Below are 20626 nucleotides of genomic sequence, written 5' to 3' on the forward strand. Positions count from 1 at the left end.
TGTTATACTCAAAGATCAGTGCCTTATCCAGTCATCACCAGAGAGGCTTCCTGTCAGTAGATTGGAACAGATACAGAGACCCCACAGCCAGACAATAGCATCTTTAAGTGAGACGTCCTCATCAAATGCGTCCCCTCAGAGCTCAGGGGGAATCACCAGAACAAAGGCCTCTGAATCAACTAAGCAAGGCACGTATGAGCTCGAGACTGAGACAGCCGGCACAGGACCTACACGGGCCTGCACCAGGTCCTCTGTGTATATATTATACCCACTAGCTTAGTCTTTTTTATGGGACTCCTGAGTAGAACAAGTGGGTCTCTGACTCTTGTGCCTGCTCTAGGGATTCTTTTCCTCCTGGTGGGTTGCTATGTCCAACCTCAGTATGACCGTTTCTGCTTCACCTTTTGTTACAGTAGAATTTTGGCAAAGCCATTGTATCTGGCATGGATTCCAGAGCGATGGCACCCAGGTTTTGAAGTAACCTTTTATAGTCATTGTTGTCTTAGGTTTAAGAAGTTGCTTTTCCTGAATGATTTAACACACCCTTGTGTAACTTAGTCCTGAGACACTCCTGGCAAACCAGGAAGTCTTGCATGCCTGAGAATTCCTTAGGTAATGTGTTCTTCAGACAACTCCTCAATCAGGTAAGGGGTTTTGGTATGTGGAAACTGACTTGCTAAAAGTGCCTTTTGAGCAACAATAAAGAAACTCTGCAGCAGTTAGTCCATCAGAGGCTGACCCTCCCTGCTGAGAAGCCTCAACTCTGCCTATGTATGTACGTATGTGTTATATGTAAGCACACTGTAGCTGTCTTCAGACACACCAGAAGAGGGCATCGGATCTCATTACAGATGGTTGGGAGCCACCATGTGGTTGCTGGGATTTGAACTCAGGACCTCTGGAAGAGTGTTTGCCTGATCATGAGGTGTAATTCAGAACATTTGACATTTTGTCATGCTTAGTTGTTATCTCTTAGAAGTCAGCTCTTTTGTTTTGTTTTTTGAGGCAGGTTTTTCTGTGTAAGCCTGGTTGTCCTAGAACTCACTCTGTAGACCAGGATGGCCTTGAACTCAGATCCACCTGCCTCTGTGCTGGGATTAAAGATGTGAGCCACCACACCCAGCTGTCTATCAGTTATTGAGGTTATTTTACCCCATGCCTCCCCCCACCCTCCCATTTATTAGCAGCCTACCACAACTTTTCTACACAACTTTTCTACTTTTTTTTTTTTAACTGTCTTCAGACACTCCAGAAGAGGGAGTCAGATCTCGTTACAGATGGTTGTGAGCCACCATGTGGTTGCTGGGATTTGAACTCTGGACCTTCGGAAGAGTGGTCGGGTGCGCTTACCCACTGAGCCATCTCACCAGCCCACACCCCGAAGTTTCTAAGGCTGTCTGAGATCATTTTATTTTAGCAGCGGGACTGGTTTGAGGAACCAGTAGTGGCCACACTCCATTACTACCTGTCATCACGGTGTGTCAGATACTGGAATGGCTATGTCCATCCAGCATCAGATACTGTTCAACCTGGACACGGACATGGCTCTAACATCAGGCTGAAACAACATCCTGGCCAACTGTCAGGGGAGAGTGAGCCCTCAACTTGGTGTCATCAGCAGGAAGAAATAAAAAACAAACATACCGATAGTTATCTACTTTTAAGCTAAACAAGAAAATAAAAGGCAAACAACATGATTTGGCAAAGACTTTTAAAGTTTAAATTAAAAAAAAAAAAAAAAGATTCTTAAACAGAAGATCCAAAACTTATTTGTCTGAAGAGATACTGAAGTAAATAGTTAAAAAAAAAAAAAAAAAAAAAGAAGACCCAAAATGATAAAAATAGATGTATCCTCCATAAAAATCTGATCTAAACTATCATCAAGTCACTCGTGGCTATTCAGTATTCAGAGCATGAGGTGGCATTAACAAAATATAAAAAAAAGTCAAGATCCTGCCATTTCACTGATGGCTCACATGCTTGGTGGCCAATGCTGTCCACTAGTGCCTGGTGCCTCCACCTTCTGCACACAGCCAGGCCTTTAAAGCTCTTCCTTGGTCCTGCTCCTCTTTGTGGCATGTTCATCTATAAACTTGCTCAAATGCTCCAGATCTCTGTTGCCACCCTCAAATTTAATTGGGTTCTTTTTGTCCCCACTGGGAGCAAAATAGATGGTAGGGAAGCCCTCCACCTTATATTGGTCGTTGGTGATGTCGTTGGCAGTAGCATCCATCTTGGCGATGACCAGGTCCTTCTGGCCCTTGTATTTCTTGCCTAGGCTGGTATAGATAGGCTCTAGCTGCTTGCAGTGCCCACACCAGGGTGCATAGAATTCAATGAGGACGTCCTTTTTGGGGTCCATCACAATGGCATCAAAGGTCTTTCCCACCACCACCTTGACTGGTCCCTTGTTGTTCTTGGGTACTGGCTGTGATTTGATGACTGGCTTTAGTTTTCCTGCCAAAACAAAAAGAGGAGGTGTCAGTACTTAAAACCCCATGGATCCTGCCACTCTATCTGAACCAGGCACTGAGGCAACCTGAACTACCAGGAGTTATTAGCCCCACTCACAGGTGGGGACTTAGCCCCTTTAAAACCTTCCCCAACAACGGGCAATATTCTATAATAAAATTATCTTCACTCTCCCAGTCTCTACAAAATTCAGTCTAACAGAGACACTGACCAATGCAGGAGAACTATTGAGCACACTAGGACGGAGTCTGAAAACCCCGTGGGGAAAACATCAACTCTGTGATGACAAAAACAAGTACCCAAAATGGGTAAGGGCCCCGGTAGGTACCAAATGGCCAGCAATGAGAATTAGGTGCTTTGCTCAGTCAGGACAATAAAGACTTGGAGTCTCATAGCAAGTGTTCCTCATATTCAAAAGATTGTTTCAAAGAGCTCTGAAAAGTTTCTAAGTCATGCTTGCCTTTTTTCCTAAAAATAAAACCAAAACCTACCAACCAAACTAAAAACAAATGAAAGAGGAATTATGAGGCACAGTGACACACAACTACAATAACAGCATTCTGAGAGGCTGAGGCAGGAGAATCACAAGATTGAGGCCAACATGAGATACAGTAAGGCTCTGTCTCAAAAAGCAAAAACAAAGAACAGAGAGTCTGTCTCCATTTTCCCAACCCCAAGGGACAGGAGAGGAAGCGCCTAGAGTAAGACTCTTGAGTGCGAGTGGTCGGCAGCAAGAGACGCTCCAGGTCAAGTTCTCAAGTCACAGAGCTTTCAGCTGCACCTGACTGGGATGCATCTGGAGATGCCTCCTGGAATCCTTGCCTAACCACAAACTGTGGCTTCTTTAGACTGATGCTACTGAATGGGCCCTCATCCGGCTTTTGCTTTCAAAGTAAATACTAGAAAACTTGCCAAAATGAGGAAAAAGTAAACCTCCTAATGTCTGAAGTAACATTTAAGTTGTCTTGGTACCGAAGAGTTTGGGGGGTACATCGGCACTTTTTCAGGTAACTAAGTCAGAAAATGGGTTGGAGAGGGCTTAGGAGTGAGGAGGGGCAGGGAGTAACAGGGGACCTACCAGGTCTTTTCTGTGGACTATGGAGAGTGAGGAGGGGCAGGGAGAAACAGGGGACCTACCAGGTCTTTTCTGGGGACTATGGAGAGTGAGGAGGGGCAGGGAGTAACAGGGGACCTACCAGGTCTTTTCTGTGGGCTATGGAGAGTGAGGAGGGGCAGGGAGAAACAGGGGACCTACCAGGTCTTTTCTGGGGCTATGGAGAGGAGATTAGGTGGCTTCCTCTATCATGTGCTACCTTATTCTTTTTTTTTTTTTCCTTTTTTTTTTAAATCATTTATTCATTCTTGATAAAAGAGTCCTTTGCTGGCTCGGAAGCTTCGGAGTGTCACCTGTCCTTGTGAGGCACAAACATGTGTGGCCCAACTCACCTTTTTTAAAAGCTGTGACAAATTCCCGGAGAGTGTCTGAATCAAACTCCTCTGGCTCCATGGCAAACTTCTTCCCGCTCTCGTCTAGGATGGCTGCATTGACATCCTCTCCACTCTCACTGAGCCCCAGGTCCTTCACCTCCGTGGCATAGTCTTCCTCGTCAGCAATGGCGAAGGTATACTCAGGGAAGTCCTTGGCCACCTCTAGGACTTTGTTACGCCAAAACTGAGTAGCTGAAACAGACACAGGCTGTGAACTAAGTGGCTGAGCAGAAGAACTGTCCTGCCCTGGACTGTGAGATTCAAGATTCTGACACTGACGCTCTCCGACAAGGCCCAGACCCAGAAGTACCTCGACCAGATAGGAAAGGATTTCTGGTATAGCAACACTGTGTAAGCAGCTGGCTTAAGGATAGAACTCCAACTAAGCCCCAGGAGACCTGGGTACTGGCAACACAGCTCTGTCTGAGAAGCCAGTTCAGCACCAGATCTGCTACATCATCTCTATGAAGGTACTAGGCTTGACTTTTTTTTTTATCGTCTATTTTCTTGTTTGTTTTAATTTTTATTATAGAATGCATAGTATAATACCTCAGGATTGGCACTGTTTTCACCTGTTGAGCCAACTCTTTAGCCCTAGGTTTGACTCTTAACTCCCCTTTTACTAAATCAGGAAGGAAAAAGGGTACTTTATGGCTCAGAACTCGAAATCCGATGCTAGAGGCAAAAATATGCCCATACCACTAACTTTAAGGGTTCTAGAACAAGATGTCTAAAAATGGTAGCCCCCGCCCTATAAAGGTGTTGGTAGGGTCTCTCACCAGCTCTGTAATCAAAGCTGAAGTCCACACTGTAGTATACAACCACCAGGGGGCGTTTGCTGTACCGCTTAGCATCATTAGAAGTCTTACGATGGCCCACCAGGGGCAAGGCATGTTTCACTACATAGTCCTTAATGGCTGATGCTTCTGTAGAGCCCTGTGTCAAAGACAGCATAGACTAAGAGCAAGCACAATGAAAAGGGAGCTCTAGCTAACGTGCCGTCAGAGTCACTGTCAAGCACAGATGTTTGTGTGAGCTCACTCACCCCATCTAATCACACCATTTCTTCTGACTGGAACTCCAAACCCAATGAGAAAAAGCTTAATGGTCTTAAACAGTAACTATACACATGGACTGAACCATGCGGGCTTTTCCATAGTCAGTTAACTGAGGTCCACAAGAGCCCTGAAATCCCTTTTACAGATGACAAGGTGAGATACAATTGCAGCTAATAAATGGCCAGGCAAGGCGCTGCAGCTGGCCACACGCAGCCACACCTTTAACCTTCAGATTGTACTAGAGAGCATTCAGATTGTACTAGAGAGCAGGGAAGCCTCAGATTAGAATTTAGACTCAGGCGAAAGACGTGGTTGGTGAGCTGTCACACCGAGCCCACTTTTTTTCTCTGGGGGCTGTGTGCTGAGGGCATAGCATTCACACAAACAGCTGTACTCAACTAGGCTCCACAATGGACTCCTCTAATGATGGCCTATATGGTTCTTCAGTGAGATGTTTCATCAGTATCAAGGAAACCCAAGTTTGCATGGCACCTAAAATATATGTCAGAGTGAGTGTCTAAAGGGACACAGAACTCAGGTTTTAGAGACTGGAGGTCACTAGAGCTCACACTTAAAACTCAAGGTCACTCTTAGATAGTTCTTGTTGAGGTAACTCAAGCACTTTATTCCATGTGGAGGAGGGTGGGATCCAGGGGTAGATGCTTCTCACTGGTTCAGTCTGAGATGTTAGGGATGCTCTATCTGCATAGGGAACGTAGGTCTCCAGGTCTTGTCCCTACATGACTGACTGTCAAGGCCCTCTTAATGGGGTGTCGTAGTTATATATTCCAGGACAGGTAGAGCTTGACAGGGAGCTGGCCCCATACCCACCATTCTCAATTCTGAGATCTCCCAGGGTAGGAGGTCCACTTGCCCCACAGGGTCCCATAAAGACCCAGAGCTCCAACACCAGGAGCCTCAGCACAATGGACCAGCATCATCAGGGAAAAATACAACACTCACTGATTAGGCTCCTGTTCTGTGCCCTGAAGCTTAAGAGTGGGGTGAGAAGCAAAGGCTGGGAAAGGAGGTTTGAATACAAAAGGAGTGGAACTCTTCCACAGAATAAGAAAAAGAGGTTTGGCTTTTCTGGATGAGGTGTGTTAGTGGGGGTGGGTTTTAAGATTTCGAAAGCTCTTGTATGCCAAGCCCAGTTTCTCTGCCTATGCGTCAGGATGGGCCTTGCAGCAACCGCTCCAATGCTTGCTGCCTCTTACCATGCTCCACACCAGGATGACAATGGACTAAACCTCTAAAACCACATGCAAGCCCCCAGTTAAATACGTTCCTTTTTGAGAGTTGCTTTGGTCATGATGTCTCTTCATAGCAATAGAACAGTGTCTAAGACAGGTATGCCACACCCTGTGGGCAAAGAAAATTCTCCACATTTCAAAGTCCAGATGCTGTGCACGTAGAATACCCAGGAACTGACATAGCAGAGGACGCTTCACGCCTCTGAAGAGCCCCCCTCACCTGAACATCCATCACGTGGAACCTGGGCTCATACTTGGACTGGAACTTCTCAGGGTGTGTCAGCACCAACTTCCCCAGGGAGACTTTCAGGAACTTGGCTATTTCAGGGCTGAAAGTGTGGTGAAACTTGTAATCTTCTCTCAGGTTGTTAGCTGACAAATGAACAGAATATATTAAATTGATTAAGTAACAGTTTTATGACCCTCATTGGCCAACCAAGTGCCTGAAGGGTATGAATGCTACTGTAAATTCTGAATGGACTTTATTCATTCATTCATTCATTTATGTGTGTGTGTGGGAGGGGTTGTTGTTGTTTTTTCGAGACAGGGTTTCTCTGTACAGTCCTGGCTGTCCTGGAACTCACTCTGTAGACCAGGCTGGCCTCAAACTCAGAAATCTGCCTGTCTCTGCCTCCCAAGTGCTGGGACTAAAGGCGTACGACACCACTGCCCAGCTAGTAGCCTGCTTCAAAGTTCAGCACAAATATAATATCTAAGTCTTCCATCTTAGAATTTGTCAGAAATACAAAATAATACATTCACAGAAATTTAGAACTGTTTGTTTGGAGCAAATGTTTCCTCCTATCTATGACAAGTAGCAAACTGGAACCCAGGACGACAGTACCTCTCAGAGAACATGCAAGTACCATATAGTCCTGTGACTTTACACTGAGGTTTCATACCTAGTGCCCTTTACAGAGGTTTCAAGCTCTTGTCCCGAGATTAAGAACTCTGCATTTAGCCAAATCCCTGGCTAGGCTGGACTTTCCCTTATTGGGCATTGGGCTATGCACAGTCTGGTCTCCAGCCGAGCCGAGGTCTGAACCCCAGAGTGGTGATAATTCACCTACATGGCACGGTAGGTGTTCCCTTATGCTCCTGGAACTCTGGCTCCTGTCGAAGTTACGGCCCCCACAGCCCTCACAGGAGAAGCATGGCTAGTAGTCATGTAGACAATGTCCCAAGCTTCTGACCTTCAGGCTACACTCCTCCCCAGTTATGTAGCAACAGTAAAGATAACAGCCCACCATAAGAGGGGCTGCTTGGCCCCACCTCACTCTAACCTCTCATCCTCTCCTCTCCTCGCTCTCACTCTCTCCTCTCTTTCTTACTTTCTAGCCTTTCCTCTTTCTCTCTCTTTCCCCTTTCTCTCCTCTTGGGCATGGCCGGTCTCTCTCTCTCTTTCTACCTTCTCTCTTTTCTCCCTGCCTTTCTACAATGAAGCTCTAAAACCATAGACTGTCTCTGTTCATCAAGGCCCGCTGCGCTTGGACGATGGGATAGGCTTTCTCTTAACAAGCCATTTCTGATCTCCGGATGGAAGGCCTTCCTGTGTTCCAGTAAAGGCCCAGACTAAGGACTCTCTCCTGTGTGGGAACCTCTCTCCTTCAGCCCTCTTTCCCATAGCCCCGGGGCGCCCCCAGTTGGGGGCTGCCCCTTGTCCATCCCCCACTGAGTGAGGTCAGTGGCTTAGATGTCCACCCAGGGCTGAGTAGAAAGCGTCTGGCAGTCCTCCCGCATCCCCCTGCCCAGAGAATAGGAGGAACTCTGGCCGGACTCACGCTATCCCCTCTCCCTCCTCTTCCCTGACCCCCTTAGTTCCCACATTCCCTGGGTAAATTCTTCCTGATTAGCCAAGAGCAGATGATAGTTAACTAACCAGTGAAGACTAAAGAAACACGAATTAAACTGAGCTCTTCTCTAAAGTGCTGACAAAGCAGCAGGCTGCTCTGGGTACAGCTTACATCTTTAATCCTAGCACCTCGGAGACAGAGCTGGCAGATCTCTGTGAGTTTGAGGCCAGTGTGGTCTACAGAGTAAAACCAGGGCTACACAGAGGTCCTCTCTCAAAACAAACAAATAAATCACCAGCCTGAACTGAAAGTATGTACAAGCATTGCTATGCCACGGAGAGATCAGCACAAGGTGACAAGTGACATGCTGAAAGGAAACTTAGTGATGAAGTAGACTACACTTGTGCTGTGTGAAGGGGGAAATGAGGAAAAGGTGGCACTGAGGATCCTAAAACCCACAAACACTGGCCTGATGGAGCCAGCGTGTGAGCAGTGTTAGTTAACTAGCAAGGGCCAGGACCTGAATCCAGGCCCAAGTCAGCGCTGTTCTTTCTAGGAGAGGAGGAAGGCAAACAACCTGAATTAATGTGATTGTGTCCGGTGGGGAGACAGTGCAGCTGGTTTTTCACATTTAGCATGTGATTATACACGGCACCAACTATGTATGACAGCCACAAGGACCTGACCCACAGCCTCAGCACAAGGCTGGAAAGCTAATTCCCACAGTTACTCCCTTGGTTCTTCCATCAAGCATTTGCTACACTGATATACTCTTATGGAAGAGCATTTGCTGTTTTGGTGGGGCTAAGGTTTGAGTCTAGGACCTCATGAATACTAGGCAACAACCCAATCATTATGCTAATTTTATGCAAAACAGCCTACTTCCCCCAAAGCCTCAGGAGTATGGCTTACATACTCACCAGCATCCTGATACTGCAAGTAGGCCGGGTCACCATCTCCCTGAAAGAGCCCAATGATGACCACATCATCTCCATCCTTCAGGAACTCCTGGACCTGCTTCAGGGTCAGGATCTCCTTTGAGGGAGGCCCAGACTGCTCAATCATGTAGTCAACAATCCCTAGGAGCAGAGCACATGTCTGAGGAAGATCCTTGCAGCTGACCACATCCTCTAGCTCCCAGCTGTGCAAGGGACAGTCCCTTTCCACACACTACGAGGAAGGTAGCAGCCATACCATATTTCTCTCGTGGGCCATTGTAGTCAAAAGGCCTTCCTTTGCGGAAAATTTTCAAAGTCGGGTAGCCAGAGACATCAAACCTCTTAGCCAGGTCTGTCTGTTCGGTGGCGTCCACTTTGGCTAAGGGAATTGGGGGAGAGCGCTTGCTGAGCTCCTTGGCAGCTTTCTCATACTCAGGGGCAAGTTTCTTGCAGTGTCCACACCTGCCAAAAGGAAGGCAATTCCATCAGGAATTTGTCCCAGCATGGGTTCATGTATTAGCTAAGTGAGGTGCAGAGGCCAATCCCCATGGGCCCAAGGAACTCAGTTACACCCACCAAATCTTGGAATGTCTCCTAGGTGAGAATGACAAGACAGGCCCCACAGGCACACTAAATTGTTGGAACATGAGACTCTTGTCGTTGGCATTCACATCCAAGAGGCCTGTGTGTGTAGACAGGAGCACAGCAAACTGGTAGAAAGACAAGGAAAAAAGCAAGAGAGCCACCGTCCTAAGAAGGGAGAAGATATTCTTAGAATCTAGGGGCTGTCAACAATATAAATCAGGAGTGGCTTATTGAGGAGGTGACAGCTTATGCTTTTTTGGCCTTATCTAATATCAAGTATAGACAATGGTAACAGACTAGCTGGATTCAGGGGCTGAGAGAGGCAACAATGTAAACAAAGACAGAGGACTAGAGTGTAACAAATTCTTAGCCTACAAACCAGAGCAGGAGATAAACAGGATTTGCAACTAGGATTATGATTAACAGACTGTGTAGGGGCCAAAGTAGCAGAAGAACACATGCCTATCTGACTGGCACCCAGGTTTATTTAAACTTTGGCGGCACACAAACCACCAAACAAAAAACAAACGATCCACAGCATGAGACCCCGATGACTTATATCTGCTCTCAGGCCCTCCCAGTTAACATAAACACTGCCTCCTCCAGGTCCTTAATTAAAGGGTACATCCTACAACATGTCAACCATCTGCAAGTAAAGGGTAACTCTCTTCTTAGGTACCATGAGGTTATAAGGTGCTTAATGAGCTTGCTAGGTCCACAGCTACACACAACTCCTGAGTGGTCACTGTGGAGGTTGGAATGAAATGTCTGTCTCCTGTCTCCCATTTGAATGCTTGGTCCCTACTTGGTGATGCTGTTTGGAGAAGCTTAGAGGCTGTAACCTTGTTGGAGGATGTATGTCAATAGAAGTGGGCTTTCAAGAGTTAAAAGATTCCCACCATTTTCTAGTTTGTTCTGTCTGCTTCACTCTGGTGGGTCCTCAGCTTCCTACCCCTGCTGCCAGGCCTGCACTCTGCCATCATATGGTCTATTATCTCTCTGGAACCATAAGGCCACACAAAGTCCTTCTTTTATAAGCTGTCTCTGTTATTCTCTTTCCTCACAGCAAATAATAGTAACAGTCATAAACCAGAATGGGTAGGTGACCCACTAGTACAATGTCATGTCTCACCGATCATGTCAGGCCTCTTCTATAGCAATGTAAGGACTGGCATCTCTTTAGCACTCAAGCTGGGTCACAAAAGGTGCCACTGGCTTATCTGCACCCCAATACACTACGTTATTTCCTTCCTTCTCCCCCAGTTTGTTTTCCCTTTGGGCATCCCTTTGTGTTGTCATTTCATCTGTACACCCAACAATGAACAGATATAGTGGTTTTTGCTGCAGAATCCAGAAAGCCACAGGTCTGGGTTCACACGGGCCCTGCCTGAGTCAGGGCAGACTAGCTCCTTGCTATGTATCAGCCACAGTCTCTGCCTGCTGATTCTAACACAACAACCTTCTTTTCCTTGCTGACACTCAGGGCCTCATCCATGCAGACACTTGAGGGAACTTTTATTTTATTTATTTTTAATTTATTTATTTACTTACTTATTTATTTTTTGGAGACAGGGGTTATCTGTGTAATCCTGTCTTTCCTGGAACTTTCTCTGGAACCATAAGGCCACACAAATTGTGTAGAGCAAGCAATTTAGTCTTTATTCTAGTGACTCACCCAGGCAAATGCTGAGTCGGCTCAAAAGTCAGAGCCCGTGGCAAGGAATGAAGAATTCACCAAGATGCTGCCTCAGACTATTTCCTGGGAAGTCAACTCCCACAGTTATATTCATCTCCCTACAAGTCTTTTTTCATCCAGGGGTGGTAACACATGCCTGAATTCCAGGACTTGAGAAGTTAAAGCAGGAGACTGCTCCAAGTTTGTAGGCCAACCTAGGCTACATAACAAGGCCAAGAATAAAGTCACTAGAATAAAGATTAAATTATGAATTGTGGATGTGAGCACTGGGCAAAAGAGTGGTTGGGGCAAGCCTTTAATCCCAGGACTTGGGAGGCAGAGGCAGATGGATCTCTGGGAGTTTGAGGCCAGCTTGCACTACACAATTTGTGTGGCCTTATGGTTCCAGAGAAAGTTCTCAAGAAATCAAAAAACAGACTGGCAAGATGGTTCAGCAGGTGAAAGTGCTTGTCACGCAAGATTGACAACATGAGTTCAACTCCCCAGAACAAAAATGGAAAGAGAGCAAGTATTCCACAAAGCTGTTCTCTTACTACCACCCATGCTGTCTCACACACACACACACACACACACACACACACACACAGAGTAAAGTTTAAAGTGAGGACTTGTTTCCTTCCATGTACACCCCTCCCATGATTTCCCTTAGTCCCAGACGCTACCTTAACCTTGCTCTGTATTAACCTTGCTGGCTGTGCACTGCAACCCTTCACCAATGCTTAGCAGAATTCTCAACACTCATTATCATAATATCATGAATCTGACTGTTAACATACCACGGGGCATAGAACTCCACCAAAATAATGTCTGCATTATTTACAACATCGTCAAAGTTATCTTTAGTCAATGAAAGAGTGACTTCAGGTGGAGGTGTCCAATCAGGCTGGGAAACTTCTCTGACTTTGGCAACAATTTCTAAAAAATAAAACAACAGAAAAACATGAGACTCAATGTATGACCAGGACGGACCTCTCAGCAACTGCTCCAATGTGTGCTGCCTCTCACCATGCTCCCCACCACCTCTGAAACCCTAAGCAAGGACCTTCCTTACCAATTAAATGTCTTTTCTAAGAGTTGCCATGTTCATAGTCTCTTCATAGGACCAGAACAGTAACTATGACAGATACAGATAAAGGCGACCATTTGTATGCGTGAGAGAATGTGTGTTTTCTTTTAAATGTATATATACCGGTGTATGGAGGCCAGAGGCCAGAGGTCAACCTTAAGTGCTTTTCCTTAGGTACCATTCCCCAACAGCTCACATCCTGGAGCTCACCTTCCTGGGTCCTGGAGCCATCATAGTCAACGGCCTGTCCCTTCTTCAGGATCTTGATGGTGGGGTAGCCACTCACATCAAATTTGCTGGCTAGCATGGATGCTGAGGTTGCATCGATCTTCGCTACAGCAATGGGAGGATCATTATCCTTCAAAGTACTGGCAATTTTCTCATATTCTGGAGCAAACTGCTTGCAGTGTCCACACCTGAGAAATTTAAGGGAGAAGAAAAAGAATTACCTGTATCCAAGAGATTGAAATCCAACAAAACGTTAAAAAAACAGAGGTTTTCTATAGAAAGACTTATAGTTTAGATACCATACACAAAACAAATCGCTTTTGCAATTAAAAAAAAAAAACATAAAATCCCTGATATATAAAACACAAATAAAACCTCAAAACTGCTAAAAGGATCACTTATCTTATAGAAAGTAATGGTTTCAAATCACATATTAGATAAATAATTCGAGACTACCTCAGAAGTGAAACAGAGAGAGCACAGAAGGAAGAGAAAAGAACAGAAGGGACTATGAAATGCAAAACAGCACAAGAGAAGTGGGAGGAATTGAACAGTTCCCATGCATGAAAGCATGAGGGGTAAAACAGGAAAAGAATTTGTATCTGCTTCCCCAGAGCTCTGTACAAGAGAACAAAAATAAGACAAGAAAATCACCCCCTGGTCAGCAGCCTGCACCTGGAGCTGCCTCTGCCAGCCTGTTCAGAAACTATGATTACCATTCTATGGTGGGGGCTGACTAAAGGCTACCTAATGCCAGCCGGGAGGACAGTCTCCAGTTTCCAACACCCTGACATCAAGTTGAAGTCCTAGAGTTGGTGAGGTGACACAGCAGGTAAAAGTCACTTGCCACCAAGACTGTAGATCCCAGTTCTAGCCCCTGGATCCACAATGGTAGAAAAATGACTCCTGCAAGTTTTCCTTACTTCCACAAGCATGCTATAGCACACACACAAAATATGCAATAATAATAATAATAATAGTTAATAATAATAATAGCAGCAGCCCCATCTCAAAAACAAACAAAATGTAATAATAAAATAAAGTAGTAGGAAAAAAAATGGAAGAGCTGGAGCTCTTGCAGTCAGATCCTCATTTCCCCTGGGGCCTGCATGGCCTGAGGAGGCTGTCAGATCGAAGTTGTCGGTGCTTACCATGGTGCATAGAACTCCAGTAGCACTGTATCTTTGTCAGCCACAAAGTTATCAAAGTTCCCATCATTTAAGACCCAAACACCATTTTCTTCCTTAACTTCCAAGTCATCGTCATCCTCTTCCTCTTCCTCCTCTTCCTCCTCAGTGGCATTTTCTGTATCTGAAGTATCTGACCAGAAGAGACCCATGCTGGTTAAGAAACCCATCACGTTCTCCTCTACAACTATACCAGAGGCCCAAACTCTTAAAACGCGTCATGGTGGCCGGATATCCTTACCCTACAAATCCCGTTCCACCTCTGTAAACTATATGGCTACTTTACATTCCAAGTAGGAACACATCGTGGCCATGCCATGGAGTCAAAGACCATTGTCCTGCTGTTTTCTAGAACCTCAATAAACCTTTCCCAGTGACACTTTACCTGCCTGTTCCCTCCAAATGTGCAGATATCAAGATTTACCCTCTGGTACATACATAAATTCTACTTCTGAAAAAGCTGTGTCATTCCACTTCATATTCTTTAAAAATATCCCACAGGGCTGCTCCTTCAGGAGACAGCTGGAGGGGAAGCATGCTTTTCTTAGAAAGCCAGCCTTGAGTAATACTCTGAGAGGAAAAGACTATGAAACAATGACAACTTTACAGACTTAGGGAGCCAGCCGGGCGTGGTGGCACACGCCTTTAATCCCAGCACTCGGGAGGCAGAGGCAGGCTGATTTCTGAGTTCGAGGCCAGCCTGGTCTACAAAGTGAGTTCCAGGACAGCCAAGGCTACACAGAGAAACCCTGTCTCGAAAAAACCAAAAACAAAAAAACAAAACAAAACAAAAAACCAGACTTAGGGAATCAACCTGCATCAAATACACACAAAAAATTATACTTTGCTGGAAGCAATCCCCACCCCCCCACCCCCGCCAGAATGCAAGAGAGTGTTATTGTGTTAACTTTTAAGTTGTTCTTTCTAAACTGCATGAAACTCTGGGCCTCCCTGAGGAGTTTCTCCATGGACTGCCATGGCAGCAAGCAGATCTATGTGCAGCAAGCACACTATTCCTTTCACCCGGAGCCAGAGTGTGTCAAAGGGCCAATTCTTTTCTCAGGAGCTCAGTCAACAACACTGCCGGTAACTATCTGGGACTGAGTGCACTCAAGGCCTGAAACCTGCTCCCAGGATCCTGGAACCCCTGAGACTTGTGGAATGTATGAAGTAACTCAATACTGGCTCTATAACTGTGGGTACATAGAGACCCCCCGAGTTTCACCCACATGTCCCTCACACTGTTCTTCCACAATGCTGAAGTTCTGGGGTTATCGGGTTAGCTTTGATCATTATTAACGGACTTTACCAATCTGTAAAATCATTCAAAAATCCTAGCTCTGCCTCATCTCTACTTCTCATATCTCACTCACTTCCCCCACTCCACAGCCTTTTCTTGCCTCACTCATCCTTTCCTCGACTGAGGCCTACATTCTTCTGATGTTAGAGTAAGAGAAATAGCTCTAATATGCCCACTTTCAGAGTAAAAACCAAGCTGGCGTGTGCTTCTCTTGCCCACCGCTACCTCCTTCTGGGCACCATCAAAACAGGTGTTAAGGACAGAGAGGAAGTAAGGGGACAGGTTCTCAGGCATTCAGGAGGAACAGAGTAGAGAAGATGTGGGTCTCTGATTGAGCTTGACATTTGACAGTACGAGGGTACCTATTTATTGCATGGTTCCATGATACATGTTATTTGGACAACTCCCTAGGGAACAGAGGACAAGCTTCCTCAGCAAGGTTTTGTTCACATCTTTCCAGAATGTTCAGGAACTGAGGATACGGGAGGACATACATACCACACAAAATACAACAAGCCTCTGCTCTGTGACACTCAAAAAATGGTGCCTAGTCTACTGACATACTTTTTTGAAAGAACCAGAATTAAGTCATAATACACAGTTTGTTGATATTGATTAAAGCCAAGCGGCTGCTGTTCCAGGAGGGCTGGTGATACAAGCTTAGTCCCTTACACTCAATCTGAATTCACCAGGCTGAATCCACTCTCAATCATGACTGACAATCCACACCATATATACTGGTACTCACAGCAACCAATTCTTTGGGACCCTCAATATTTAACACTAAATTCATCAAGCTCAAGGCTGCTGGTACTTCAAGAGCTTTGCCTACTACAACCTAACAGGAAGCACCTACTGGCCAATGCCAGGACTTCACGTATGTTACACAAGTAGCCCACTAATCACAGTGGCTTTCTAGGAGACAAACTGAATACTTCCCACTCCACTTGATCTGCTGGATGCAAGGATGCATTGCAATTTCTGCCCGGTGGCCACCTCATCTGTGCATTTAGGAGGCTGGAGAGGTTAGGTAGGGTTTATGGTCATCCACATTCATCCTGGCTGCAGGCTATCAGTTCTAGTCAGGGACTAGAGAGAAAGCACTGTGAAATTTTATCCCCTCTTCAAGCTAGGGAACATGGCTAGTAGAGGAAGGGAATCCTGATAGTCTACCCAGTTACAGGAAAGACTTATGCATACAGTGAAAAAGTAACCCAGCCTGGTGGTTGTGGGCACACCTTTAATCCCAGCACTCAAGAGGCAGAGGCTGGTGGATCTCTGAGTTCAAAACCAGCCTGGTCTACAGAGTGAGTTCCAAGACAGGGCTATACAGAGAACTTCTACCTCAAAACAAACAAACAAAAAACAACAACAGAAACCCGAACAAACCTTAAACAAATAAAAAGAAAAAAAAAATCAGCAAAAACCTGAAACCATGCATGCTTGGTTATCTCAGATTAAATTTTTAAAATTTTAATGTGAGATGTTATTTCTGAGTGTTTATTTCTGTTTTTAAAGTTTTATTTTAAAAATTATGTGTAAGTAGGTGCATATGAGTGCAGGTTCCCAGAGGCTCTGTCCTGGAGCTAGAGTTACAGGTAGTTGTAAGCTATCTAATGTTGGTTGTTAGGAATCAAACTCAGGTCCTCTGGTGGGACAGAACATACTCTTAACCACGGAGCCATTTTGCCAGCCCTCAGGATTGTTTTGTTGTGATAGAGATCAAACTTAGGGTCTTCCACATTTGAGATAACTGCTCTCCCACGGATTTACATCTCCATCCACTAGGTTTTTTTTTGTTTGTTTGTTTGTTTTTGTTTTAACTCTATCTACGTTCCCCTGATTAGACTTCACTTTTAAAGTCAAACATTCCAGCTTGGAAAAGCATATCCAAAACTTCCGAGTACCTTCTGAAAGGGTGCGATCTCTTTTGGCATAAACCAAATGAAACATCTCACATCCTGTCTACAACCACCTGATGATGACACTGCATCCCTGACCAGGCCAGGCACTGGTACTTACTTCTTCAGCAAGGCCACACTCCACCTTGCCGAGGAGCTAGTATTGGCTGAACAAACAATCATTAGGCCAAACTCAAACAGTAAAGAGTGAACAACAACAACAAAAACAGAACAACAACAACAAAAACCAGAACGTTAACTAGTGCTCAATCAGGAGAGATGATACTTAGTATGGACCAAGCACAATGAGTGAAACTGCATTCTGCCTCCCTTTGCAGTGCAATACCTTGCACATGGTAGGTAACTGATATATCACTAAACCACACTGCCAGCCCTACCAAACCTGAGAACCTAGCCTAAGAGGGCTGTCTTTGGCCCAGACACCCCAGGGATTCTTGGGTTCACCAAGAGCAAACACTCCCCCAGAGACAGCACCAGTGACCCAAAAGATATACCACTGGCTAGTCTAAACAACCTTTGAAATCCACTCACCCAGGCCTCTCAAGAAGTCACACTTTTCACACTTCCTGGCATTTTAACCCCTGCCCAGAGGCAGGCAGAGCTCTTGAGCTCAAGGCCAGCCTGGTCTACATGATGAGCTCCAAGCTACATAATGAGACCCCCATCTTGAACAAACAAACATACATCACCCTAAAACTGACCACTGTCTCACAACCGTGTAGTTTTTAACACGTTCTTAAAGCATACACCAAACTACACTGGTTCTCAAACTTTCATGTGTCCCCCACAAAGCCTATTCTGCTTTGAAAAGTGAAAAATTTGCTTAAAATGAAGACTCTGCCCTCTTTCTGTTTCAATGTATTTTGGGTCTCTATAAGAAATGAGCCCTCAGTCAGTTTGGACAAAAGTGCCAAGATATACTCATAGGTAGGACGGATAGTTGGCCCCTTTCAGCAGTCTCTTCATTTCTACTCTTTCCTACCTGGGCAAAGACTCATAAATCAATGATCCACAGGAATCTTACTCAACCTAGGAGTATAAAGTTCACATTCCCCCTCCACACTAAACTTTAAAAATGGGGTTTGTTTATATTAGACTAAACCTAGTAGGCAACAAGTTAGTGGTTAGAAGGGAAAGGTGTCGATCAGACCCGTTCTCTAGGAACAACGTTAACTAGTACTTCCTATTTTCAAAGTTTTTATGTTTTCGGTAGAGGATTTCGAAGAAAGGGTGCGGGCATAACGTCTATGAGTTACACATACTGTTCCTACTAGAATACATGCACCACCAGCCTCGACTTTCAAAACACAGTGCAGCGACTGGCAAAAAAAGGCGCTGAATAAAATGCTTGTATACGGCAGCTCCAGTTTCCATAAAAGACGAAAACAAAGCCTGAGTTATTTCTACTTCTTGATATAGATGCCCAGTATCTGCGACTGCCTCTTCCAGGTCCTACTAGCGGCCATCCCGCCTCCGTTTTCTAAAACCGGTTTTGGAAACGAGAGTATTCTCCAGAAAATTTTACTCAACAAAGGGGCAAATCTCAGTAGTGAGGGTAAAGAGACGAGCTGCGAACCAGGCACTCGGCACGTCCCTCCGTGTCCTAGTCTCAGGTAGGAACTAAAGAGGCCCACACCCCTAGATTCGGCCCTACACTGAAACTCCATTAAGTTCGTTGCTACCGGGTCACTAATTCCGCAGGGGTGTGAGCGAAGCACCCTGTCAGGCCCCAGCAAGGTTTGCAACCCACGCGAGCTGCTCCTCCGACCCGCCCTCCCGCTCACCTTCGTGTGCATCTCCGGCGCTCGCAGCAGCCAGCAGCTGTGTCAGCGCCAAGAGCAGGACCAACAGCCAAGCTTTCCGGAGCTTCATGATTGGGTGCAGAGCTGGGCCTGCAGACACCGGCCACCGCAGAGCACTCGCCGACCTCCCGAGCGACGCCGGAGCGCACCAAAGCCTCCAGGAAGTTCAGGCCGGTGATTGGTTGGAGGTAAGGAAGCCGCGGCCCGTCCAATCCCCGCACGAATCAGGGCGAGAGCCGTGGCGCCCCGCCTACACCGCCCCGCCCCGCTGCCTGAGCCCTCCGCGCGGGCGCGCCCCTCAGCTCCGCGTTTAAAACTCCGAGCCCTAGTGTGAGGTGCCCCCTTCTGATTGGCTGTGCCGCGACCACCAATCACGGGCTGCCACTCGGTTTGCTTGGAGCGCCCAGGTCCGGAAAGAGTGCGGGGGAGAACAAAGGCAACCAGCCCTGCACAGGGAGGCGGGGCTTGAGCACTCCGAGGGGAGGGATTGGTTGGGAGGTCAGCTCCCTTTGGCCAAGCTTGGCAGGAAGAACACGTGTAAGAAACTCAAGGAAATGGTGGGGTGCATGTGTAGGCTCGTCCGTCTGAGGCTGTCCTTGTGCAGGAAACTAAAGAGGACAGAACTTTTGGGAAAAAGTGAGATCAGAGATCCCGCCTCTGTTCCCCTGTTCTTTGGCTTCTTGTTTTTTCTGTTGAGCATATAAAAGTTTGAGTTTCTTTCCTAGATACTAGGTTCGGAGAGGTATATGAAATAGATTAGTTGTTTCAGAGCTGGGTGGGCTGACTCCAGGTCTGTGGAGGCAGAGACCCATGACTTTTAGTGATATCCTGTCGCAAAAAAAAAAAAAAAAGAAAGAAAGGAAAGAAAGAAAGAAAGAAAGAAAAGAAAAATTACAACTTGGACTCCATGACTAAGTCTATAAGTCAGAGTCTTGTCTGAACGTTGCCTTGTATTATGATTTTTCTGAAGAGAGAGAGAGAGATAACCAATCTAGTGATTTAGATCTAGAAATAACCGTGAGTGTTTTGGAAAAGAAACTAGGTTTGCATGTCAGAAAAGAAAGCTGTACTGGCATTAGGGTTAGCACCTGTGGATTAACATATGATATGACGTAGAAGACAAATGAGGCTAAATAAATAAATCTTAGAGAGTCCTGCAATATTTTCTGATGTATACAGGAGGAGAAAATGAGCTGTATTTATCACTACTCCCCTGGGTTGTCATTTTAGCACTATTAGGCTAGGTTCCTAGGCCAATTTGAATATGTGTTTTCCTTTACTCCTGCAGATCTCTCTCTAGAGAAGTAGTCCATTGGGATTGTCTATCTACTAGTGTATCTGTGACAATTCCTGCATGCATGTCCACAGCCAGAAGTTCAGATTATATGTTTTGAAAACTAAATTAAGACTAGACAGGCACACAACCTACATGCTCTGGATTCATGAGGTTTATGATTGATTCTATCTAGGTTAAACCACAAGAGATTACTGCAGTCTCTTGTGTTTTCTGTAGAACTCAGTGATGGTTCTACCTTTTTTATTATTCTGATATAATTCTTTTCTGTAGTTTCAACTACTTTGGAGTCTAAAGCAGATCATTTTAGCCCAGAAATTCAAAGCTAAACTGGACAAGAGAGTAATGCCTCGTCTCAAAACAAACAAAACCAGATACACACAAACCTATGACCTCTCCTCCAACATAAAACAAAAATAGCTCCATTTCTTTTAACTTTTATTATTTTATCTGTAAGAGTGTTTATGTGTATATACATGCCTGATGTATTCAGAGGTCAGAAGAGGGCATCAGATTTTCTGGAGCTAAAAAGTGGGTGCTCTAG

General features: G+C 45.5%; 1 protein-coding gene and 1 non-coding gene across 3 annotated transcripts; both read right to left on the reverse strand.

Annotated features, from left to right (window-relative positions):
• Positions 1-1694: 1694 nt before the first annotated feature.
• On the reverse strand, positions 1695-19066 carry Pdia4 (protein disulfide isomerase associated 4). 2 transcript variants are annotated; one of them, NM_001368756.1, is made up of 11 exons: positions 18771-19066; positions 13729-13897; positions 12560-12765; positions 12060-12198; positions 9579-9752; positions 9259-9464; positions 8985-9143; positions 6492-6643; positions 4740-4896; positions 3919-4152; positions 1695-2457 (listed from the first exon to the last, which is right to left on the reverse strand). In NM_001368756.1, the coding sequence occupies exons 1-11, from the start codon at positions 18856-18858 to the stop codon at positions 2042-2044; spliced, it is 2100 nt and encodes a 699-aa protein (NP_001355685.1). In that variant the 5' UTR covers positions 18859-19066; the 3' UTR covers positions 1695-2041. The 2 variants fall into 2 exon arrangements, with proteins under 2 accessions (NP_001355685.1, NP_033917.2); NM_009787.2 differs by lacking the exon at positions 9579-9752.
• On the reverse strand, positions 9130-9206 carry Mir704 (microRNA 704). The gene has a single exon (NR_030485.1). It is a non-coding gene; the product is annotated as a microRNA 704 (primary transcript).
• Positions 19067-20626: the final 1560 nt, after the last annotated feature.

Source organism: Mus musculus, chromosome 6 (genome assembly GCF_000001635.26).
Source record: "Mus musculus strain C57BL/6J chromosome 6, GRCm38.p6 C57BL/6J".
NCBI classification, from domain to species: Eukaryota; Metazoa; Chordata; class Mammalia; order Rodentia; family Muridae; genus Mus; species Mus musculus.

Coding starts and splice junctions, on each gene's coding strand:
- Pdia4 (NM_001368756.1), bottom strand. CDS start 18,858: ATGAAGCTCCGGAAAGCTTGGCTGTTGGTCCTGCTCTTGGCGCTGACA. Junction 9,465..9,578: donor AGGAGACATTCCAAGATTTG/GTGGGTGTAACT, acceptor TCCTTTTGGCAG/GTGTGGACACTGCAAGAAAC. Junction 2,458..3,918: donor TGTCACAGCTTTTAAAAAAG/GTGAGTTGGGCC, acceptor TTGTTTTGGCAG/GAAAACTAAAGCCAGTCATC.